At 43.2% G+C, this 19,118-nt stretch overlaps 1 protein-coding gene across 1 annotated transcript in view; it reads right to left on the minus strand.

The window, feature by feature from the left end:
- Positions 1-19,118, minus strand: part of LRGUK (leucine rich repeats and guanylate kinase domain containing) — a 72,886-nt gene that overhangs the window by 49,711 nt on the left and 4,057 nt on the right. Inside the window, exons 2-5 of the mRNA XM_086689765.1 lie at positions 15,484-15,591; positions 12,646-12,727; positions 9,130-9,230; positions 5,212-5,293 (exon numbers count right to left, since the gene is read on the minus strand). Of these exons, the coding sequence (XP_086545891.1) occupies positions 5,212-5,293; positions 9,130-9,230; positions 12,646-12,727; positions 15,484-15,591 (373 nt within the window). The remainder of the gene's footprint in view (positions 1-5,211; positions 5,294-9,129; positions 9,231-12,645; positions 12,728-15,483; positions 15,592-19,118) is intronic.

Consider the following 19,118-nt stretch of genomic DNA (forward strand, 5'->3'; position numbering starts at 1 on the left):
AAGCTGGGGGTCTTCGAGGGCATTCCTCAGTCCAGCAATAGCAGCATCACCTGAGAAGTTGTTAGAAATGCAAATTCTCAGCCACCACCCCAGACCCCCTCAGCCAGAAGTTCTGAGGGTGCAGGCCAGCAAGAGGTGCTTTAACAAGCCCTCCAGGGGATGCCAATACGGCTCGGGTTTGAAGCTTGGCAAATAGCTATTTTTTTTTTTTAAATTTTTTTTTTATTGTTTATTTTATTTTTGAGACAAAGAGAGACAGAGCATGAACGGGGGAGGGGCAGAGAGAGAGGGAGACACAGAATCGGAAGCGGGCTCCAGGCTCTGAGCCGTCAGCCCAGAGCCCGATGCGGGGCTCGAGCTCACGGACCGTGAGATCGTGACCTGAGCTGAAGTCGGACGCTTAACCGACTGAGGCAAATAGCTATTTTCAAAGAAATTAATAATCTTCAGATTTAAAACATGTTTGATGGACACAGGTACAGCATTTGCCCCCACATGGCCTGTTTATATTTATTTTTAAAAATCTAATGAACACTTTTTTTTGAGAGTGAGTGATCAGGGGAGGGGCAGAGGGAGAGGAAGAGAAAGAATCTCCAGCAGGCTCCAAGCTCAGCTAGGAGCCCCGATGCAGGGCTTGATCTCACAAACTGTGAGATCGTGACCTGAGTTGAAATCAAGAGATGCTTAACTCACCGAGCCATCCAGGCGCCCCAAAAATCTAATGAACACTCTTGAAATCACCCCCACCCCCACCCCCAGCCCAAGAAGTAGAACATGAGCCATAATCTCCCTCTGCATGCCTCTCCTGTTGTACCCGCTGCCCCCCTCTTGGAGACCACCACTGTGCAAACTATTTCCTCTTCCTTTTCCCCTTTGGTTTTACACGAAAATTGTACTTAATTTTATTAAGATGCATCCCTATTGCTGCATGGAGATCTATTTCATTTTCAGTACTATATGATATGCTAGGATAAGTATAACATAATTTGTACTTTCTCTTATCAATGAGCATCTGGGCTGTTTCAATTTTTTGCTATTACAAGCAGTGTTGCTCTGAGCCTTCTTATTCAAGCCTCCAGATACACGCGTGCTCAACTGCCCACATGTAGGATTGAAAGCGCTAGGCCATGGGGAATTTGGATGTTCAACTTTATAAAAAGAGTACAAAATTGCTTTCCAAAGCAGAACTAATTTCATACCCAAAGGAAGAAAAAAAAAAAAGATCCTTTTGACCTACATGTTCTCCACCACTTGATATTTTTAGATTTCTTAAATTTTATCAATTGAATGAATATGGTATCTCAGGTGGTCTTGGGATGCATTTCTCTGAACACAAATGAGGCTGACAACTAGTCATATGTTTATTAGCCTTATCTGATTCATTTTCTGTAAAGTTCTTTTTATACATCTTCTCCAATCTTCCGATCTGGAAACATGGAATATATTTCTCTTTAGTTAGGTCTTTAATGCTCTTCAATAAAGTTTTATTATATTTCCCCCCCACAGGTCTTAGTCATTGTTAATAAGACTCATTTTTATTGCTCTTGTAAATGGCGTCTCTCTTTTAAGCTGTGTTTTCTAATTGCTTGCGATGTAGAGAAATGCAATTTACTTCTGTCTATTGAAGTCACATCCAACTGCTTTGCTGAACTCTCAAAACTATTATTTCTAGTAGTTTATTACCAGTTAGTTTTGATATTCTCTATGGACAATCATATCATTTGCAAAAAAAAATGACTTTAATCTTCTCCTTCCAATCTTTACACTTTCAGGGTTTTTCCTCTTGCTTTAGAGTGCTAACTAAAACCTCCAAAACAATGATGGATAGAAGTGGCGACAGTGGTGATCTTTGCCTTGCTCCCAATTTTAAAGAATGCTTAGAACATGTCCCCAGTCAGGACAAAGTTTGTTTCAAATATTTTTGTAGACATTACCAAGTTGAGGAAACTCCCCATTACTAGCTTACTAAGAGTTTTTTATTGCAAATTAGATTTTATTAAATTTTCTGTATCTATTGGAGTTTCTATATCTACTGATCATATGGTTTATTTCTCTTAATCTGTTAATGTAGTTACTGACATTTATGGCCTAATATTAAACTACCCTTATATTCATGAGATAAACCAAACTTGGTCATGGTATATTAACTTTTCTCAAATACTGTCAGATTCAGCTGCCAGCATTTGTTTAGGATTTTTATATCTAGATCATGAGTGAAATGAGTCTGCCATTTTCCTTTCCCTTATTCTTCTTGGTCTGCTTTTGGACATCAAAGTAATCTCATTAGAATCAATTGTGAAAATGCCTTCTATCCTTAACCTTGAAAGAATGTGTTCATTATTGGAAGATCGGTTCTTAAAAATTTGGGTCTGGTGGATTTTTTTAATATGAGGGTTTTAATTTAGTTAATTTATAATGAACTGCATTTATAATTACAGGACTACACAGGGTTTCTATTTCCAAATCAGCATTTTGGTGATTTTTCTAGAAATTTTTCCACTACATCTAAGTATTCAAATGTACTGGCATTAAAAAAGTTGTTTAACAATTCTTTTCTATTGTAAGGCTTTTCATTCTTTTCAAAACTCTAATCACATACACAGTATGACACATTTGAACAGAACAAAAGAGGCATATTTGGTACTGTTTAAAAAACTAGCTTGTCTTTTCAAAATGGTAAGCTAAAAAGTTTATTTCATTAATAGTTTACGAAGAGTAGCTTGTTTTGATTACTTGCATTTGCATTTTAAAAAACACAGGTGAGGGGTGCCTGGGTGGCTCAGTCAGTCAAACGTCCGACTCTTGATTTCAGCTCAGGTCACGATCTCATGGTTCAGTTTGTGGGATTGAGCCCCGCATCGGGCTCCGTGCTGACAGCACAGAGACAGCTTGGGATTCGCTCTCTCCCTCCCTCTCTGCTGCTCGCTCTCAAAATAAATACATAAACTTAAAAAACCCACAGGTGAGAAATGACACCATGTGACATTTTAATTATGTGTCCATGTTCTGAATTTCAATTGGTTCTAATGTAATAATCACAGCTTTTTATACTTTGGAGATAAGCCTGAATTGCTACATCTAAAGTCAAGTTTAAAGAACAAAAACAAAAAACAAACTCTAATTCCTTTCTTCACACTTGATATCAGTTTTAGGTTCGTCATAATAGTTTAATAGTTTAGTTTTTTACAAGGAAAGATAAATGTATATAGAACTTAAGACTTTCATGATAGAAATGTTTCAAACTGCACCCTCTATTTTGAGAGCCCAGACTGTCAACTGACAGAGCTCATTCAGGGTACCCTGAAGATTAGACAGAACTCTGGAAGCTCACTCCCTTCTGGCTGGGATGAGTTTGGGGGGAAGCCGGCTTCTAGACCAGTCCTTCCCAACGTTAATGTGCACTCACATCACCTGGGGGTCTTGTTAAAAATGCAGAGTCTCGGGGCGCCTGGGTGGCGCAGTCGGTTAAGCGTCCGACTTCAGCCAGGTCACGATCTCGCGGTCTGTGAGTTTGAGCCCCGCGTCAGGCTCTGGGCTGATGGCTCAGAGCCTGGAGCCTGTTTCCGATTCTGTGTCTCCCTCTCTCTCTGCCCCTCCCCCGTTCATGCTCTGTCTCTCTCTGTCCCCCCCCAAAAAAATAAATAAACGTTGAAAAAAAAAATGCAGAGTCTCATTTCCGGGGTCTGGGGCAGAGTCCCAGAGCCTGCATTTCTAAGAAGTTCCAGGCAATGCTGATTTTGAGGCCACCAGTCTTCCTGGAGCAGTGTTCTTCGAGGTGGCCGGAGTGGATTCCTGAGCCAGGCGGCTTCTGGACCGTCTGCCTCTACCTCCCTGCAAATTCAGTAGGTACGACTGTCATACGTCAAGTGGAAGTTCTACGGCCAGGTGCTGCTCGTGTGTACTACTTGTAGTTTGCCATCAAAACATTTCATTTTGATCATTTTCTCATTAGGCTACATTCAAGAGAACTTGCCCTCTTCAAGAGCACCATCTAAATGCCCACTAACAGTTCATTCTCACACCCCAGTTCTAAAGAGCGTGGAGCTACGTTTTAAGTGTCCCATCATACGTGAAAAAGGGTTTTGTTTTTGTTTCCAACAAAATACGTCTTCAAGAAAACACATCTTCTGTTCTCCCCACGTCTCGGTCTCATTACAAGTGTAGTGTTCTAACTGCTGCCCTGTCCCTGGAATGAGGCACCCAAGGGCAATCAATCCATTCCCCGCTCGACCCTGAAAAATCCTCAGGTGGCTAGAAAGATACTGAGAAAGAGAAGGCGCTGCTCCCTTCTCAGAAAACATCAGTCTCTGGTGTAAAGAGGCTGAAGCTCATTAAACTCACAGATTCCCCAATTAACCCCTTAGGCTCTTGAGGCTGGAGTGGGCCTGCTTTAAGGTATTTGCTCTGTTTGCACGGGAGCCTGACTCATGCAAAAGAGACGTTCCTGAGGCTGTTTGCTCATCAAAAGTTGTTGGTTTTGCTTTTTAAAAAAAAAAAAATGAAAGTATATTTTAAATGCACTAGAGAAGCTTGCTATTCAAAGGGAGCTTACTATAAATGCTTTCGTAAAATAAAAAATCACTTATATTCCTTTTGGTCATGGCTGGATTTTCAGATATTGAATTTAAATAAATGAGGGCCCAAGTGTAAGTAAATTTGAAGAGTTAGTTAAAACAGAACTTCTTGGAGCGCCTGGGTGGCTCCGTCAGTTGAACATCTGACTTTGGCTCAGGTCATGACCTCATGGTTCATGGGTTCGAGCCCCACATTGGGCTCTGTGCTGACCGCTCAGAGCCTGGAGCCTGCTTCAGATTCTGTGTCCCCCTTGCTCTCTGCCCCTCCCCTGCTCGCGTGCACGCGAGTGCACGCACGCTCACGCTCTCTCTCTCTCAAGAATAGACAAACATTAAAAAAGCAAAAAAACCCCAGAACTTATCTGGTTCTACAAATAAAAATCAACCTATGTTTATCAGAAGAATAACTGTCTTACTTAGCTTTTTGGGTGTAAGATGCTCTTGACAAGCCTGGCTTACGATCTTACTCCTTGGTAAATACACTATCTTTCTTCCTTTTGCGAATATCACTTCTTAACCACTCAGGTGCGTGTCAGCCATCTCTAGCAAATTCTGCCACCACTTCACGTCATCCAAGTGTACGCTTATTGATGGGCCTATGACGCCCGAATTTCCCCTTTGTACATTCAAAGGATACTGTCCAAAATGAGTTTAGTGAGAGCCTGGTAAGCCGACAAATCACACATTTCAGAAATTTGGTTGCAGGAAAAATCCACCTTCTGATGACAAAAAGAGAACCGGATGTCAAAGTTTTTTTTTTTTTTCGTTCACTTAACCACAATTCATCGCACAAGAAAAATACCCTTCTGGGTGCGGGGTTAGAGTTTAGAGCTGAAAATACGCCACGGCTAACACAGCTATTTCCTTACCAGATCCTCGTCTGCTCACTCTGAGGGGTACTGGAGAGGAGCCCCTTCCCTGTGGCCGGTGCAGACACCGCGACAACCCAGACGTTTTCGATTCCTGACGTTCCTCTCTCCCTTTCCAGCAGTTACTTCAAACTTTCTTAATCTCCCTCGAAGACTCCCCTCGATTTCACTCTTACCACCTCGTCTTTCATTTTGTCTACTGCCCAGGAAGCTGAGCTCACCGAGCTCACATTCTTATCTTCTCTGTGCCTTTTCTACTCCGGCGCAAGTGCCAGAAAAATCTTTCCCATTCATCCCTCACGGCTACATCTCATCCACTTAACACCCTTTCTCAAAATTGACTATTTTAGGAAAGCATTTTCGGCAACATCAGTTGTTCCTATTCAAAAACCAGGAGACTGAAAAAAACGTGCAAGGACTTTAACTTCTCACCCACTAGCAAAAGATGAACAAAAATGATTAAGAAATAAAACTTTTCAAAACACTGATCCCACCCCCCAACAAGTACTAAGATTATTTTATCAATGTATTAAATACGAAATACTTTAAATATTAAAACTTTTCCATACTGAATACTAAAAAACATGGTGGAAACACAAGTGGCAGAAGAAAACGGATCAAGTCAATTACAGGCACTATGGCAACAGGACCACATAGTCAGTAAAACACAAATGTGCGGACCATGTGAAGAAATAGTAACGTGCAAACAAAATGCTGTTAGTATGAAAAAACAAACAATGGGAACACCACGTTTTATGCATCCATACATTCCAACTAGGTAAAAGGCAGACCATGACCAAAGTAAGAAGTCAGTGTGGCATGATGGAATGAAGTTCCATATTCACTTTTGTCTTCTGTCTAGTTGTGATGGACTTGACATAAACATAATGATCTAGGCTTTCTTGTAATTAACGCTTTTTATTAACACCGTTCTTCTCGTGCCACAGCTGTGCCTGCTCATCTCTAACTCTACCCCTGTGGGGGTGATATGCCAATATTGTGCCCTCTATGCGGCTATGATGCCAGCCTGGCTGAGAGACCTTAAAGGGTCCTGAGATCGCGGACTCCCCCTGGGAGTTCCAATGGACCTGAAGTCTTGCCTAAAGTCCCATCCGTCAAATGAACCTTGTGTACCTGCTAAAAGCAAAAGCATTCTGGGAAATACCAAGAGCGTTTGAGAACAAGCCTCTGTTCTTCAGAGGTATGCCTTCTTGGCTGGTGGCACAAGGCTCACAGATATTAAGTGGAAAGGAAGCAGAGCTTTTCAAGGGGGTGGCCTGTTCAACACAGGCCTGACTTACTGGGAAAGCACAGGGAGGATTACATAAGATAATGTACTGAAAACACAGGAAGGCCGTGGTCATTGTCCCCAGGCTCACGCAGAGTTCGTGTGGGGCTGAAGCACCCCGCCAGGGCAGTCTGGCAATTTGCAGGCACTTCCCTAAAGTTACCAATAGATTAGCTCGTTACTCTTGGGGAGCTCAGGACCTTAAAGATGGGGTATCTGAGATGCTTTTGTTCATTCGTGAAGCCTCCTTGGGGGAGGAGGAGGTAAGGATGTGAATGGAAGAACTTCCAAGGAAGTTTTTCTCAGGGATGGGGTCACGCTGTTGCCATGACTAAGTGGCCTGGGGCTTAGGACAAAGCAGAAAGGGGCAGCAAAGGAGGGAAAAGAAAACAGCCCTGCAAATACAATTCGTGATAACCTGGAGACCATGTGGCCCCACACCGAGTACAAACAGGTACCTCGTGTGGCTTATTTGGACAAAGCCACAGTGAGTGATTGGCAATCACTCTAATTTCGAAGGAGGAAAAAAAAAAAACCCACTACTGATAAAAATGGAGTGAACAGAAGAAAAATTAAGAAAAGTGTCTCACTGGCAATACAGGTGATGTGAGGTTCTTGATTTCACACAAATTTTCATATTTGTGCAAGCTCCGGCAGAATACTTGGGATCTAAGGCAATTCGGTTTGTAAATAAAATAAAATAGATAATAAAAGGCAATAATTGATGCCCATTCCTTAAACTACTTAATGGAATATTTTAGTCTACTAGATTATTAATCCCAAACTTGTGGCAATGGTTCCCAAATTTGCCGGCACATTAGAGCCACCTGGGGTTGTTTTAAAAATTCCACGTCCGGGGGGCACCTGGGTGGTTCTGTCAGTCAAGCATCCCACCCTCAATTTTGGCTCAGGCCTTGAGATAGAGCCCTGACTGGAGCCTCATGTTGAACTCAGAGCTGAGGGTGGAGCCTGCTTGGGGTTCTGTCTCTGCCCCTCACCTGCTCATTTTCTCCTTCTCTCTCTCAAAAATAAACATTAAAAATAATAATGTTTGGGGCGCCTGGGTGGCGCAGTCGGTTAAGCGTCCGACTTCAGCCAGGTCACGATCTCGCGGTCCGTGAGTTCGAGCCCCGCGTCGGGCTCTGGGCTGATGGCTCGGAGCCTGGAGCCTGTTTCCGATTCTGTGTCTCCCTCTCTCTCTGCCCCTCCCCCGTTCATGCTCTGTCTCTCCCTGTCCCAAAAATAAATAAAAAACGTTGAAAAAAAAATTTAAAAAAAAAAAAAAAAAAAAAAAAAAAAAATAATAATGTTTATTTATTTTGAGAGAGAGAGAGACAGAGCATAAGTGGGGGAGGGGCAGAGAGAGAGGGAGACACAGAATCCGAAGCAGGCTCCAGGCTCCGAGCGGTCGGCACAGAGCCCGATGTGGGGCTCGAACCCATGAACCGTGACATCATGAGCTGAGCCAAAGTTGGACGCTTCACTGACTGAGCCATGCAGGCCCCCAAATAAACTTTAAAAAAACAATAAAATAAAATTGGTGACAGTTAATAATTAAAAAAAAACAAAAAAAAAAATTCCAGGCCTGGGCCTTACCTCGGACCTCTTGAATCAGACTCTCTGGCACTGAGATCCAGCCATTAGTTTTGAGAAGTCCCCACGGGACTGCAATGTGCAGAAAAGTCTGGGAACCACCAGTCTATAACCTCTCTGCTGAAGTGTGGCTCATGGACCCCCAGCAGGGGCATCGCCTGAGGCGGTTGTTAAACACCCCAGTCTCAGGCCTGAGTTGGGATGTCCTGGCTCAGAATCCCTAGTTTCACGAGAGCCCCAGGTGGTCTGTGTGCACATGAATGCACGAGACACGGCACGGAACAGGCTGCTCACAGGGTTAAGTTCAGTGTCAGATGCAGGAGCAACCTCAGAGACGGATGCAGATCTGAAATCATTGCTCAAAAAAAAAAAAAAAAAAAGAAGAAGAAGAAAAGAGAAAAAGAAAACGAGGGGGGGAAAAAAAGGTTGGATCAATAAGGAGGCAAAATTTGAGCTCCCAAGGAAATTTTTGCAGATTTTCCAGGTATAAAATTTTATACTATGTTAAAAATACACAAATAATTGCCAGTATTTAAATGTGGGGGAGAGACCGAAGGAAGTCCGTTGCTTCAGCCTGAACACTATGCTTTAGCAAAGCTTCCTAAAGAGATTATCTGCAGACAGACCACCTTCCTTTTCCATAAATAAGTGATATACACATCCCCTTTTATTTCATTTCAGGCCTTTATATGATTTACTCCCATATCTTATGCTCTCAAAATTCCCTATTTTAGTGCTGTTTTGCTTGTGAATGTCCTTTGCAGACCGGTTAACGTATGTAATTAATGTATTGATAAAACTCTACCTTGAGATTTTTGGGCGGCTTGAAATTGAAGAACGTAGTCAGTTTGTTGTGAGAAGCATTAAGTTCTAGAAGGTAAGGCATACAACTCACACAGGACAAATCTGAGGGGAAAAACAAATACAGAACAAGATAAGCCAATAAAATAAAAATTAGACTAAGCCGTTAAAAACAGCATGTGTTACATCAGAACATTTTTTAATTACACCAGTTGCAGGCACTAAATTATTCCAAACAAGTGAAATGGAGAAAAATAGGAATGTGTGAAACACACCAAGGGTAGAAAGCTCTCCATGAGCTCCTAATTTGAACCTTCCTCCCCAGGGCCTCCCCACCACTCCCATCCCCCTTTTCAAGTGACCAGTGCACCTTCCATGTCCCAGCCCGCTCTCCCGTGCACTAACAGCCAAATGCTTCAAAAAGTACCAGCCTTGGAGCCAAGGACAAGAAACGAAAGCCTTAGATAATCCTCTTGATATTAGCCCCTAAGTAACTGAATTAAGTCTTTTCAGAAAGACCGAAAATGCCCCAGTTAGAGAACTTTCTTTGATATAAATTCAATTTTGTTGTAGTTGGACTGAATCCTAAACCTCATTAATTATTTGAAGTGATTTCAATTATTGCTATTATTTTACTTGGACTCTGGCTTGGTTTGGAAGCAGGTCAGAGTTTTCCATCTTATCCCAAGCAAAGACTCTAAACCTCGAATACCAAGTAAAGGGTTGGGCTCCAAGGCTGGTACACATAAAACACAAAAACAGTGACGTGCTGTGCGGCCTTTCTCTGCCCCTTTAGGGCAGAGTCTCGCTTCTGGGCAGCAGGAGTTAGAAAAAGACACAGAAGACTCCTAGGAGGAGGATTTAGCAGGAACACCTGTTTCCACCTGAAAACAGTCATAATAACAGCATCCCCTGCTCTTTCTCTCTTTTCATTCTATGTCACAGGAGCAGCTATTAGGATCCCTCAGAGGAAGGCCCCTGGTGGGAGGATGGAGCCCCCACACCTGAAGCTGAGCCCACTGCTTCTCCCTGTCACCAGGTGGCAGACACACCCAGAGAAGGGGGCAAGGCCAGCAGCGAGGGCCCTGCCCAGGAGCAGGTGAAGCAGGCACCATGAGCGACAGCCACCCGGCCCGCCCCTTTCGCAAGATCCCCACCAAATTCGACTTCATTCCTCTGCTCTAAGTCACACCCTTTGTTAGCCTGTCTTTATGGAATTGTTCTCGGACAGGCAAATACACTGAGACTTTAACACTTGGGTGGCAATTGATGCCGTGAAGGAAGGCCGCCCGGAAAAGGACACCTGAGACACGGTCATTACTTCGCAAGTCTTGCCCATTTGTCCTTCTGAGCTCAGCTCCATGTCTAGCAGTCAGTAGTGGCCTCAACACTATTACCGTCCAGCAGCCCCCAAACCTCCCTGGAGCTGATCTTTCTGTGGGCAGGTAGGTGCCGCACGGAGGAGCTGTCTTAAGCAGAAGGAGCAGCTACCACGCAGATGGAGATAAGGAAATGGCGAGTACGTCTCACGCTTTATGCACCACCAAAGCCTTCAAATCACTCTGACAGGGAAAAAAAATGCATGGTCCACGTTGCTGGGCTTCTGACCCAGGCAGGCCCAATGATCCCCACTCGGTGCAGTGACCCCCGTGTCCACCAGATGGCAGGAGTTCCTTGCGTCTACGACGGTGGTTCTCAAAGTGTGGTCGCGGACGGGGAAACATTCGCTTCCCCAGGGAACTAATTTAGAAATGCAAATCCTCAAGTCCCACCCCAGAGCTACAGATTCAGAAACTGAGGGTGGGGCACAGCCATCGGCGTTTTAACAGGCCCCCCAGGTGACTCTGATGCAAGTTGAAATCTGGTCTACATCATAACGGTTCAGAAAGCTGCGCCTTACAGTTGGTTCCCAAACACTTGATGAGCTACAAAAATGGGCCGTAAAAGATTAAAGAAGACTGATGTGAGGAAAGCGCCATTCGCAACTGTGGCTGCCAGGGTATGAAGCCCCCATGGCTACACGGGGCAATTCCTTATCCAGGAAAGGAAACCAACCTTGGAGTGGTGGGGGGCGGGGCAGCTCCTGCCAGAACGAACGCCGAGAACTGTTTCCCAAGATTGGATACTTGGATTTGCTTTAAGATAACCCTGGGGAGGGACCCCTAGGGTGGCTCAGCCGACCCCTCCTGATCTCTGCTCACGTCCTGCTCTTTGCTTCAGGGAAGGAGCCCTGGCCAGGCACTTCACTGACAGTGGGGAGCCTGCTTGAGATTCTCTCTCTCCTCTCTCTCTGCCCCTCCCCTGTTGGTGCACGTACGCGGAGGCTCGCGCGCGCGCTCTCTCTCTCTCTCTCTCTCAAAATAAATAAATAAATAAACAAACATTTAAAAAATAAATAAAACATTAAAAAAAAAAAACTAAAATAGCCCCGGGGAAGGTGGAGACAGAGGTATAGGTGAAACCAGACGGGCCATGAGCCAGTAAGTGTGGAATCTTGAATGTTCATTACAATAGTCTCCGATTGCACTTTTGTAATTTTCCATTAAAAAAAAAAGATTTAAAACAACTAGAAAAAAAGTAATAAGTCTTTCAAAACAGTAGCATTTGAGGAATAAACAATGCTGGAATACTTCTTAGCCACTGAAAAGCAAGGCTGAATTTTAATTATTGCTGTCATAGGAGAGGAAGAAATCAGACACGAGCCAGGGAAAACCACATCAGCAACATTTAAGTGTCACAATAAAGGCCAAAGAAGCGAGTGGAAAGATGATCAGTGAAGAAAACAGGTTCGAAGTAACAACTGCTGACTTCCATCGAAGTGTAAGCAACAGACACTGGCCACTTCGGCTTCAAATAAGACCAGAGAATTAGAAATAAGAATCAAGTTCCGAAGAAGATGTGACTAATTTCATTAAATGTGAGCAAGAGGTCACAACAAATCCGTGACAGGGAACTACAAATGGTGGGAGCTGAAAGAGTCAACCACATGTTTAGAGACAGCAGAAAAAGAGAGGAAAAAATAAATGTGTGAATCCCTGGTGCTCAAATAAGAACAGAGGTAACTGGCCAGAATTAAAACGTAGAAAGGCAAAATAAAGAAAAGAATCCATTAAAGGGGGAAAAAAAGGGGGGGGGGACGGTGGGGACCAATTCATCTGCATTGAATAAACTAATAGTGGGAAAGACAAGGGAATCATCAAATATTCAGGAAGCATTTAAGAAGTAATGAGCCATCTCTTTCAAGGAAAAAACAAAGCAAACATTCAGTGGGCTACTCTTCAACATCACTGAGTGCATTTCAACGGTAGCATAACGTAATGTTTGCTGACCGGTGCCTCTTTCTTTACTCATCAGTCATGGTGACTTTTTTTTATATGCCAAGTAGAGCATCAATATGCAAATGGCTCCACAATAGCATTTACATCAAGTTTGGTGGAATTAAACCATATCAGGTACCGCAAAGCTTACATTTGGAAATAACTGAATGATCCATCAATCTACTAGAATGAAAATTACATACCTTCAATTTTATTTAGCGAAAGATCCAACTTTTGTAGGTGAACATATTCACAGAGAATGCTAATGTCAATTAAACCACAACCCTGAGAAAAGAAAAGGAAAAACGCTTTAATGTTGCTTTAACAGGTTAGTCTTCAGCCTTCTCATGACACGTAGAAATAATAGATGACAGAAAGAAATCCAGAATTTCTTTCAAAAGTGTAGTAATTAAATGAAAGAACTAAATCTGAAGCCGACTACTAACAGGATCTCAAAGCAGACTACAGACTCCTTTTAAAAATGCATTTCTCTGAAGCAGAACGTAGCTTGGAAAATTAGTGGTATTAGCAAGAACAAATACAACATGAAAAGGCAAATTAAAGCAGTGTCACATAGACCTTTAGAGCAGAGTTTTATTATTAAAAAACAGAAACAAAACCAAACCAAAAAAACACATCACATAATAGCAGTAAGGCCAAAGCCTTTCTCTAGTAGAAGGCAGATGCCTGGAATTTAAATGAAATGCTAAAGAGATCTCCTGAGTAATCAGGAGATCATTAATGACATTATCACCTACACTTAGACAGGGTCCTCCTATTCAAAGCTCCTCCTTCACAGTGATCTCCTCTGTTCAAATAAAATTGAGATCCATAGGGCAGACTATTCCCAATTTGGAGATGAGGAATATGAGGGACAGAGAGGGATGGAAATAATCTAAAATCACACAGCAAGTTAGCATCAAAGTAGCTGATCCAAGTCTCCTGAATCCTTCTTCAGGATTCTTTCCACAAAATCTTGCTTCTAGAGAACTTCAAGATGGAGTGGAGGGGAATGTGGTCCCTTGGAACAGACTCTTATTACTGGTTTATGTTGCAGTGTCAGAATCAGAAAAAACCAGCCAGTGAAGTATCCTGATAAGCAAGTTCTCTAATAGAATGATAAAAATGTTCAATGAAGGTGTAATAAATATGTACTGAAGGGGCGCCTGGGTGGCTTAGTCGGTTGAGCGTCCGACTTTGGCCCAGGTCATGGTCTCAAGATTCGTGGGTTCGAGCCCCGCATCGGGCTCTGTGCTGACAGCTCAGAGCCTGGAGCCTGCTTTGGATTCTGTGTCTCCCTCTTTCTCTGCCTCTCCCCTACTTGTTCTCTCTCTCTCCCATGCTCTGTCTCTGAAAAATCAATAAAAACATTAAAAAAAATTTTTTTTTTAATTTTTTTTTTTGACGTTTATTTATTTTTGAGACAGAGAGAGACAGAGCATGAATGGGGGAGGGGCAAGGAGAGAGGGAGACACAGAATCGGAAACAGGCTCCAGGCTCTGAGCCATCAGCCCAGAGCCTGACGCGGGGCTCGAACTCACAGACTGCGAGATCGTGACCTGAGCTGAAGTCGGACGCTCAACCGACTGAGCCACCCAGGCGCCCCTTAAAAATTTTTTTAAAAAATATGTACTGAAAACCTACCACGTACAAGGCATTGTGCACAATGAGAAATACAGTGCAATGGTGGAGTAGACCTATACGGTGCCCGTAAGAAACTCAGGACTTTGGGAGGAAAGCCTATGTACATAAGTAATAAGAAAAATTAAAAAATAACATGTAACTTAAGATATAAGGGCGGGGGGGGGGGGAATCACTAAACCAGGAAACCCTAAAAAAGTGTATTCAGTGAGACAGGTTATGAAGGCAAAGTAATTCAACATGTAATATCTCAAAGGTAAGGAGGTCAGCGGCAAAGTAAGTTAAGTGTCAGTCCATCTTGCTGAAATAAATTTCAAAGGATTGCTTTTTTTTTTTTTTTTTTTTTTTGGTAGATCAATTTAAGTCATAGCACTACATACATAAGTAGAATACTGATTGAAATGGACTTGTATGGGGATATATTGGATGCTGGAATGATCTACCACCCCGATGCCTAACATAGGGCAATGCACATAGGATGCTCCCTGTAAGTTATTGCCTAACTGTCTGAGTCATCCACAAAATGTTATAAAGTGAAAAGAGTAAAAGATTACAGCCTTAATAGGCTGTCCTCGAAGGATAGGCAATAGAATCGGCACGGAAGAAACGAGCTTAACATTTCTTGGATAGTTTACTAGTTCAAATCCAAGACAGAACGAGATTGCGACCGTATGTGCTTTGTTTGCTGTGAATTATACTTAGCCAAATTATGGTACGATAGCAAAATTTCAGTGTGCTTTTTTTCACCTATATATCTGCATTTATTGTGTGGATCTCCAAGGAATATTTAATACTTTACAATATAAGGAAGCAAAAAGAGTTAAATTACTTCTCTAGGACTATAAAGAAACAAAAGGAAGAGTCTGTACTTTGCTCTTACAGCTTCTCTTATGATAAAAGTGCCAAGATTATGTGTTAGTATTGATATCTTGAAAATTGATGACTGGAAAGTGAGTTATAGCTCAAAGCTACTTGTTTCTTGATATGCTTGGGAGTGGGAGCGGAAAGTCAATACCAAAATACTTTGTTCCCTTGGATTTAGATATTAATTTTAGTCCTGGCACTGATCAGAGAGAAAATTCTTAAAGAATTTTTGATTGGTTTCACAGAGTTAAATTCAACTTCTGGAAAGAAAGCATTGATTACTATAGTATAGACTACTTAAGATAAAAGCAAGAGTCTAAAGGGAATGGAAACAAAGGAATTCAGGGCCTGATTACTGGATTGCCCAGGGCTCTTTGATGCCTAACATTACAGAAATAACTCTTCTTGTCAGTCTCCATCAAACGCAAGACTCTGAGATCTAGGGCCACCCCAAAAGCTATGAGCATCAGGAAAAATAGATATGGTCCAACCAGTATCAAGACGTAGCCAACCCGTGGTGATCTTGTCATACTCACTGATAAAGTTAGATTGAGGTAGACCTGCTCAGTGCCAGAACCTGAACGCCCCAACTGGTGAAGGGCGTTGGCCACGACCTCCTCTCTCAGGACCCCATCAAATTCCTCCTGCAAAAAAACCCACAGACGAACACACACCAGAGAGGACAAAGGACTTCCATTAGAAAAGAACAATCCACGTCCTTATTGACAGCACTTACCTTGTATATTACATACTCAGGAGCTGACCCCTCCAAAATTTACCAGCCCTGAAGAAAATTCTGTGTTGAGGACACATACATAGGACATATAATTAAATAAATATCTATCTAATCCGTGGTTTCATTGCCACCGCATTTTCAGGTGATCACTTGCTTTAGGTATTCACAGTGAATGAACACGATGGCAGTGGAAGCGTCACCATTAGTGGTGATAGCTACGTTGATTGCTTCTCTGTTCCAGGCGCTAAGAGCTCTCAATAAGCAACTCATTGAATCCTCTTGACAACCCTGAGGTAGGTACTCTTAGTTCCATTCTACAGATGAAGAAACTAAGGCTTCCAGGGGTTAACTTGCCTGAAACCACATAGCTAGTATATGACAGAAACAGAGTACAAACTTGAATCTGTCTGACTCCAGGGCAATTTCAACCGCTGTACTAGACTGCTTGCCTACACCCAAAAGGATGGTTACATCCAAATTAAGGCAATTACTTTAAAAAAAAAAAATTTTTTTTTTATGTTTATTTTTGAGAGAGAGAGAGAGAGGGAGCGCGAGCGCATGTGAGACACAGAATCCGAAGTAGGTTCCAGGCTCTGCAGAGCCTGACTCAGGGCTCAAACCCAGGAGCTGTGAGATTATGACCTGAGCCGAAGTTGGATGCTTAACCAACTGAGCCACCCAGGCGCCCCAAGGCAATTACTCTTCTAAATCTGGTATTCTTGCTGGAAAAAATAGGTTCTTGATTTGCTTTCTATTAGCTAATTTTGCCAGATTCATACAATTTACAAGATTTATTCAAAGGGTAATAATCATTTCCACAAGGAGGTTGGCCCTTGGTCCATAGAAAGCCATGAACCAGTGGTGACTCCACATGCCCTCTCCCCCGCACCCCCCCCAAAAGAAAACAAAAAGAGACAACAGATAGATCAGTACTGTGTTTGAACTGACTTCGACTCTACAATGACCAACACTTTAACACTAACACCAGCATGAGGACACAAAATCCAGTAATCCCATCAATCACACCAAGATAACTAACCATGACCAGCATGGGGACCATGATGGCAAAACACCCTTTCCAGCTCTGTACTCATTCAGGAATCAACAATGATGGTCAGGCCGCTGGTAACTGAGGTGCAACTACATAGGTGTATGCTACTAAAAAGAGTTTCTCCCCTGCCCCCAGCCCATTTCCACTAGCCCAGAGGAGCAAATATCGCTCATATGAAGATAGGGCACAGGCTTTGGGGCTGGGCAGGCTTGGCTTGAACCCCAGATCTGCCATTTTGAATTTACAACTTTGCCCATATTCTTCATCTATAAATAGGAAATTTTATTACCTTCTCTCAATGTTTTAGGGAAAATGAAAAAAAAAAATAGTGCATATAAAGCTCTTAGTGCCTTGCCTAGAACTGTAGAAGTGTTCCCAATAAATGAGTTGTTTCTACTAATTGATGAAGTTAGAAATTCCACATCTTCATGTTTCATTCTTCCTTACCCATCAACCTGTTTACAAATGGAGGAAAGACACTCACTTTTCTTTTTTTTAATTTAAATTTTAGATAGTTAACATACCGTGCAATAGTGGTTTCAGGAGAATTCAGTGATTCATCACTTGCATATAACACCCAGTGCTCATCACAACAGACACTCACTTTTCTAAATAAAGTTCCAACTTCTTATATAAAGCCTGAGTAGGATTAGAGGTGGGGGTGTTACCTTCCCTCCAAAACTTTCCATCTAAACCTCTTATGTTTACCTGACCCACCCCTCTTTTTCCTGGATGTGAAAAGATATTACACCTCTGACTGATAGGAGGTAAATGTCTGTTTTTCAACATAGCCACTGATACGGAGACTGGCCACACCGTCAGCATGTTCCCAGATTCCCATAGCAAGCCTCCCCATGGCAACCCCCTCACACCTTCTTTGAGGTTCCTGCCATTTATCAGTATCACACCTTTCCCTTCTGATCTTGGGTCATTTTCAGACCTTTACAAGCCCTACCTTTATCTTGGATGGCTTCAGAATGCCTGAGGATGGCCATTCACCCCTACTACTCCCAAGCACATGCACGTACACATGTTTCTTTCTCAACTCCAGGCACTTTAAATGATCTCTACTCAAATTCCGCCACTCACTCCCATGGCCATGCCCCAGACTGGGCCATGCCCAGTTAGTCATCATGCTAAACTGTTCCACCTTAGAAACCTCAGACCCTAGTATCCTACTCTGTGATCCTACAACTACCTGTCCTTCCACCTTTCCAACACCCACTCCCCCTGTTCTGTGAGGATGTCAAGACCTCCAGTTTGTTCCTCTTTCCCTTTCTCAGAGTCTATCTGTCCCCTCCTCCTCCCTTCTCTACTTGGTATGCCATGGGCAATTTCAGTGTCTTCCTACCCTCAAGTCTCTGACTGCTTGTCCCTTGACTGAAACTACCGCGTACACGCCCAAACCTGAATCAAGTTCACAATCAACTACTGCGCTGAGGCGGGACGGTGCCATGTTCATCATTCATTTGGGATAAAAATCTTTATAGCAGGCCAGGCACATGCCAGCCAGGATGCTGGGCTCAGTGGACAGAATTATGAATAAGACATAGTGCCTATCCTTAAGGGATTTACAATTCAATCTGGGAGCCAGACAAGTACACAAGCAATTTCAATAGTTTGATAAATATTACAATACAAGTGAGCAGGGTGCTTTGACTATAAGCAGGGCATCCATTTTATGTCAGTTCTAGCGGGGATTAGGAGGTTAGCAAAGGCTTGCTGGGGGAGAAAGCAATGAGGTTGAGACCCAAGTAACTGAGTTGTTCTGGCGAAGGGGAAGAAAGGGCAGGAAGAAGGACCAGGAAGGGTACTGCAGGCAAAAGGGGCAACGTGTACAAAATCCCAAAGGCAAAGGTGTGCATGGCCTACTGGGGAAACGACGAGCAGCTCAAAACAGCTGAAGCATAAAGTGGGAAGGGGAATACAGTGCGTGGTAGCTGGTGGGCGCTCAAACATGGCTAAGTGAATTCATAAACCTCTCCTGCCTTTGAGCTGAGTGGGCTGGGAGACGCCTCACAACCATGCATGCTGGTACCACTGCAGAGTCAACTTTTAGCTTGGCCTGGTGCTGTTCCAGTCCCCTGCTCTGTATCAGCTGCCTTCTACCTCTGACCTTGGCTACCGAGTCTTCATCCACTCCTCCAGCCTTCAGATGCCTCTACTCCTTAGTCCTTGCTCTCAGCAGGTGCACTTCTCCTCCGCTTCCAACGCAAGGCAGAAGCAGTCAGGCATCAACCCCCTCAGCGTTCTGCACCCGTTCCTGGGCAGTGTTCTGCCCTTCACTGGGGTCTCAGAGGCAGACTGCTTTCTTGTCCACACTCAGGGCCCCCGCCTCCTGTTTCCTCAGGGACCTGGCTCAGGGACCAGCCACTTACCTGGGC

Source organism: Puma concolor, chromosome A2, assembly GCF_028749965.1.
Source record: "Puma concolor isolate L17-30 chromosome A2, mPumCon1.1.hap2, whole genome shotgun sequence".
NCBI classification, from domain to species: domain Eukaryota; kingdom Metazoa; phylum Chordata; class Mammalia; order Carnivora; family Felidae; genus Puma; species Puma concolor.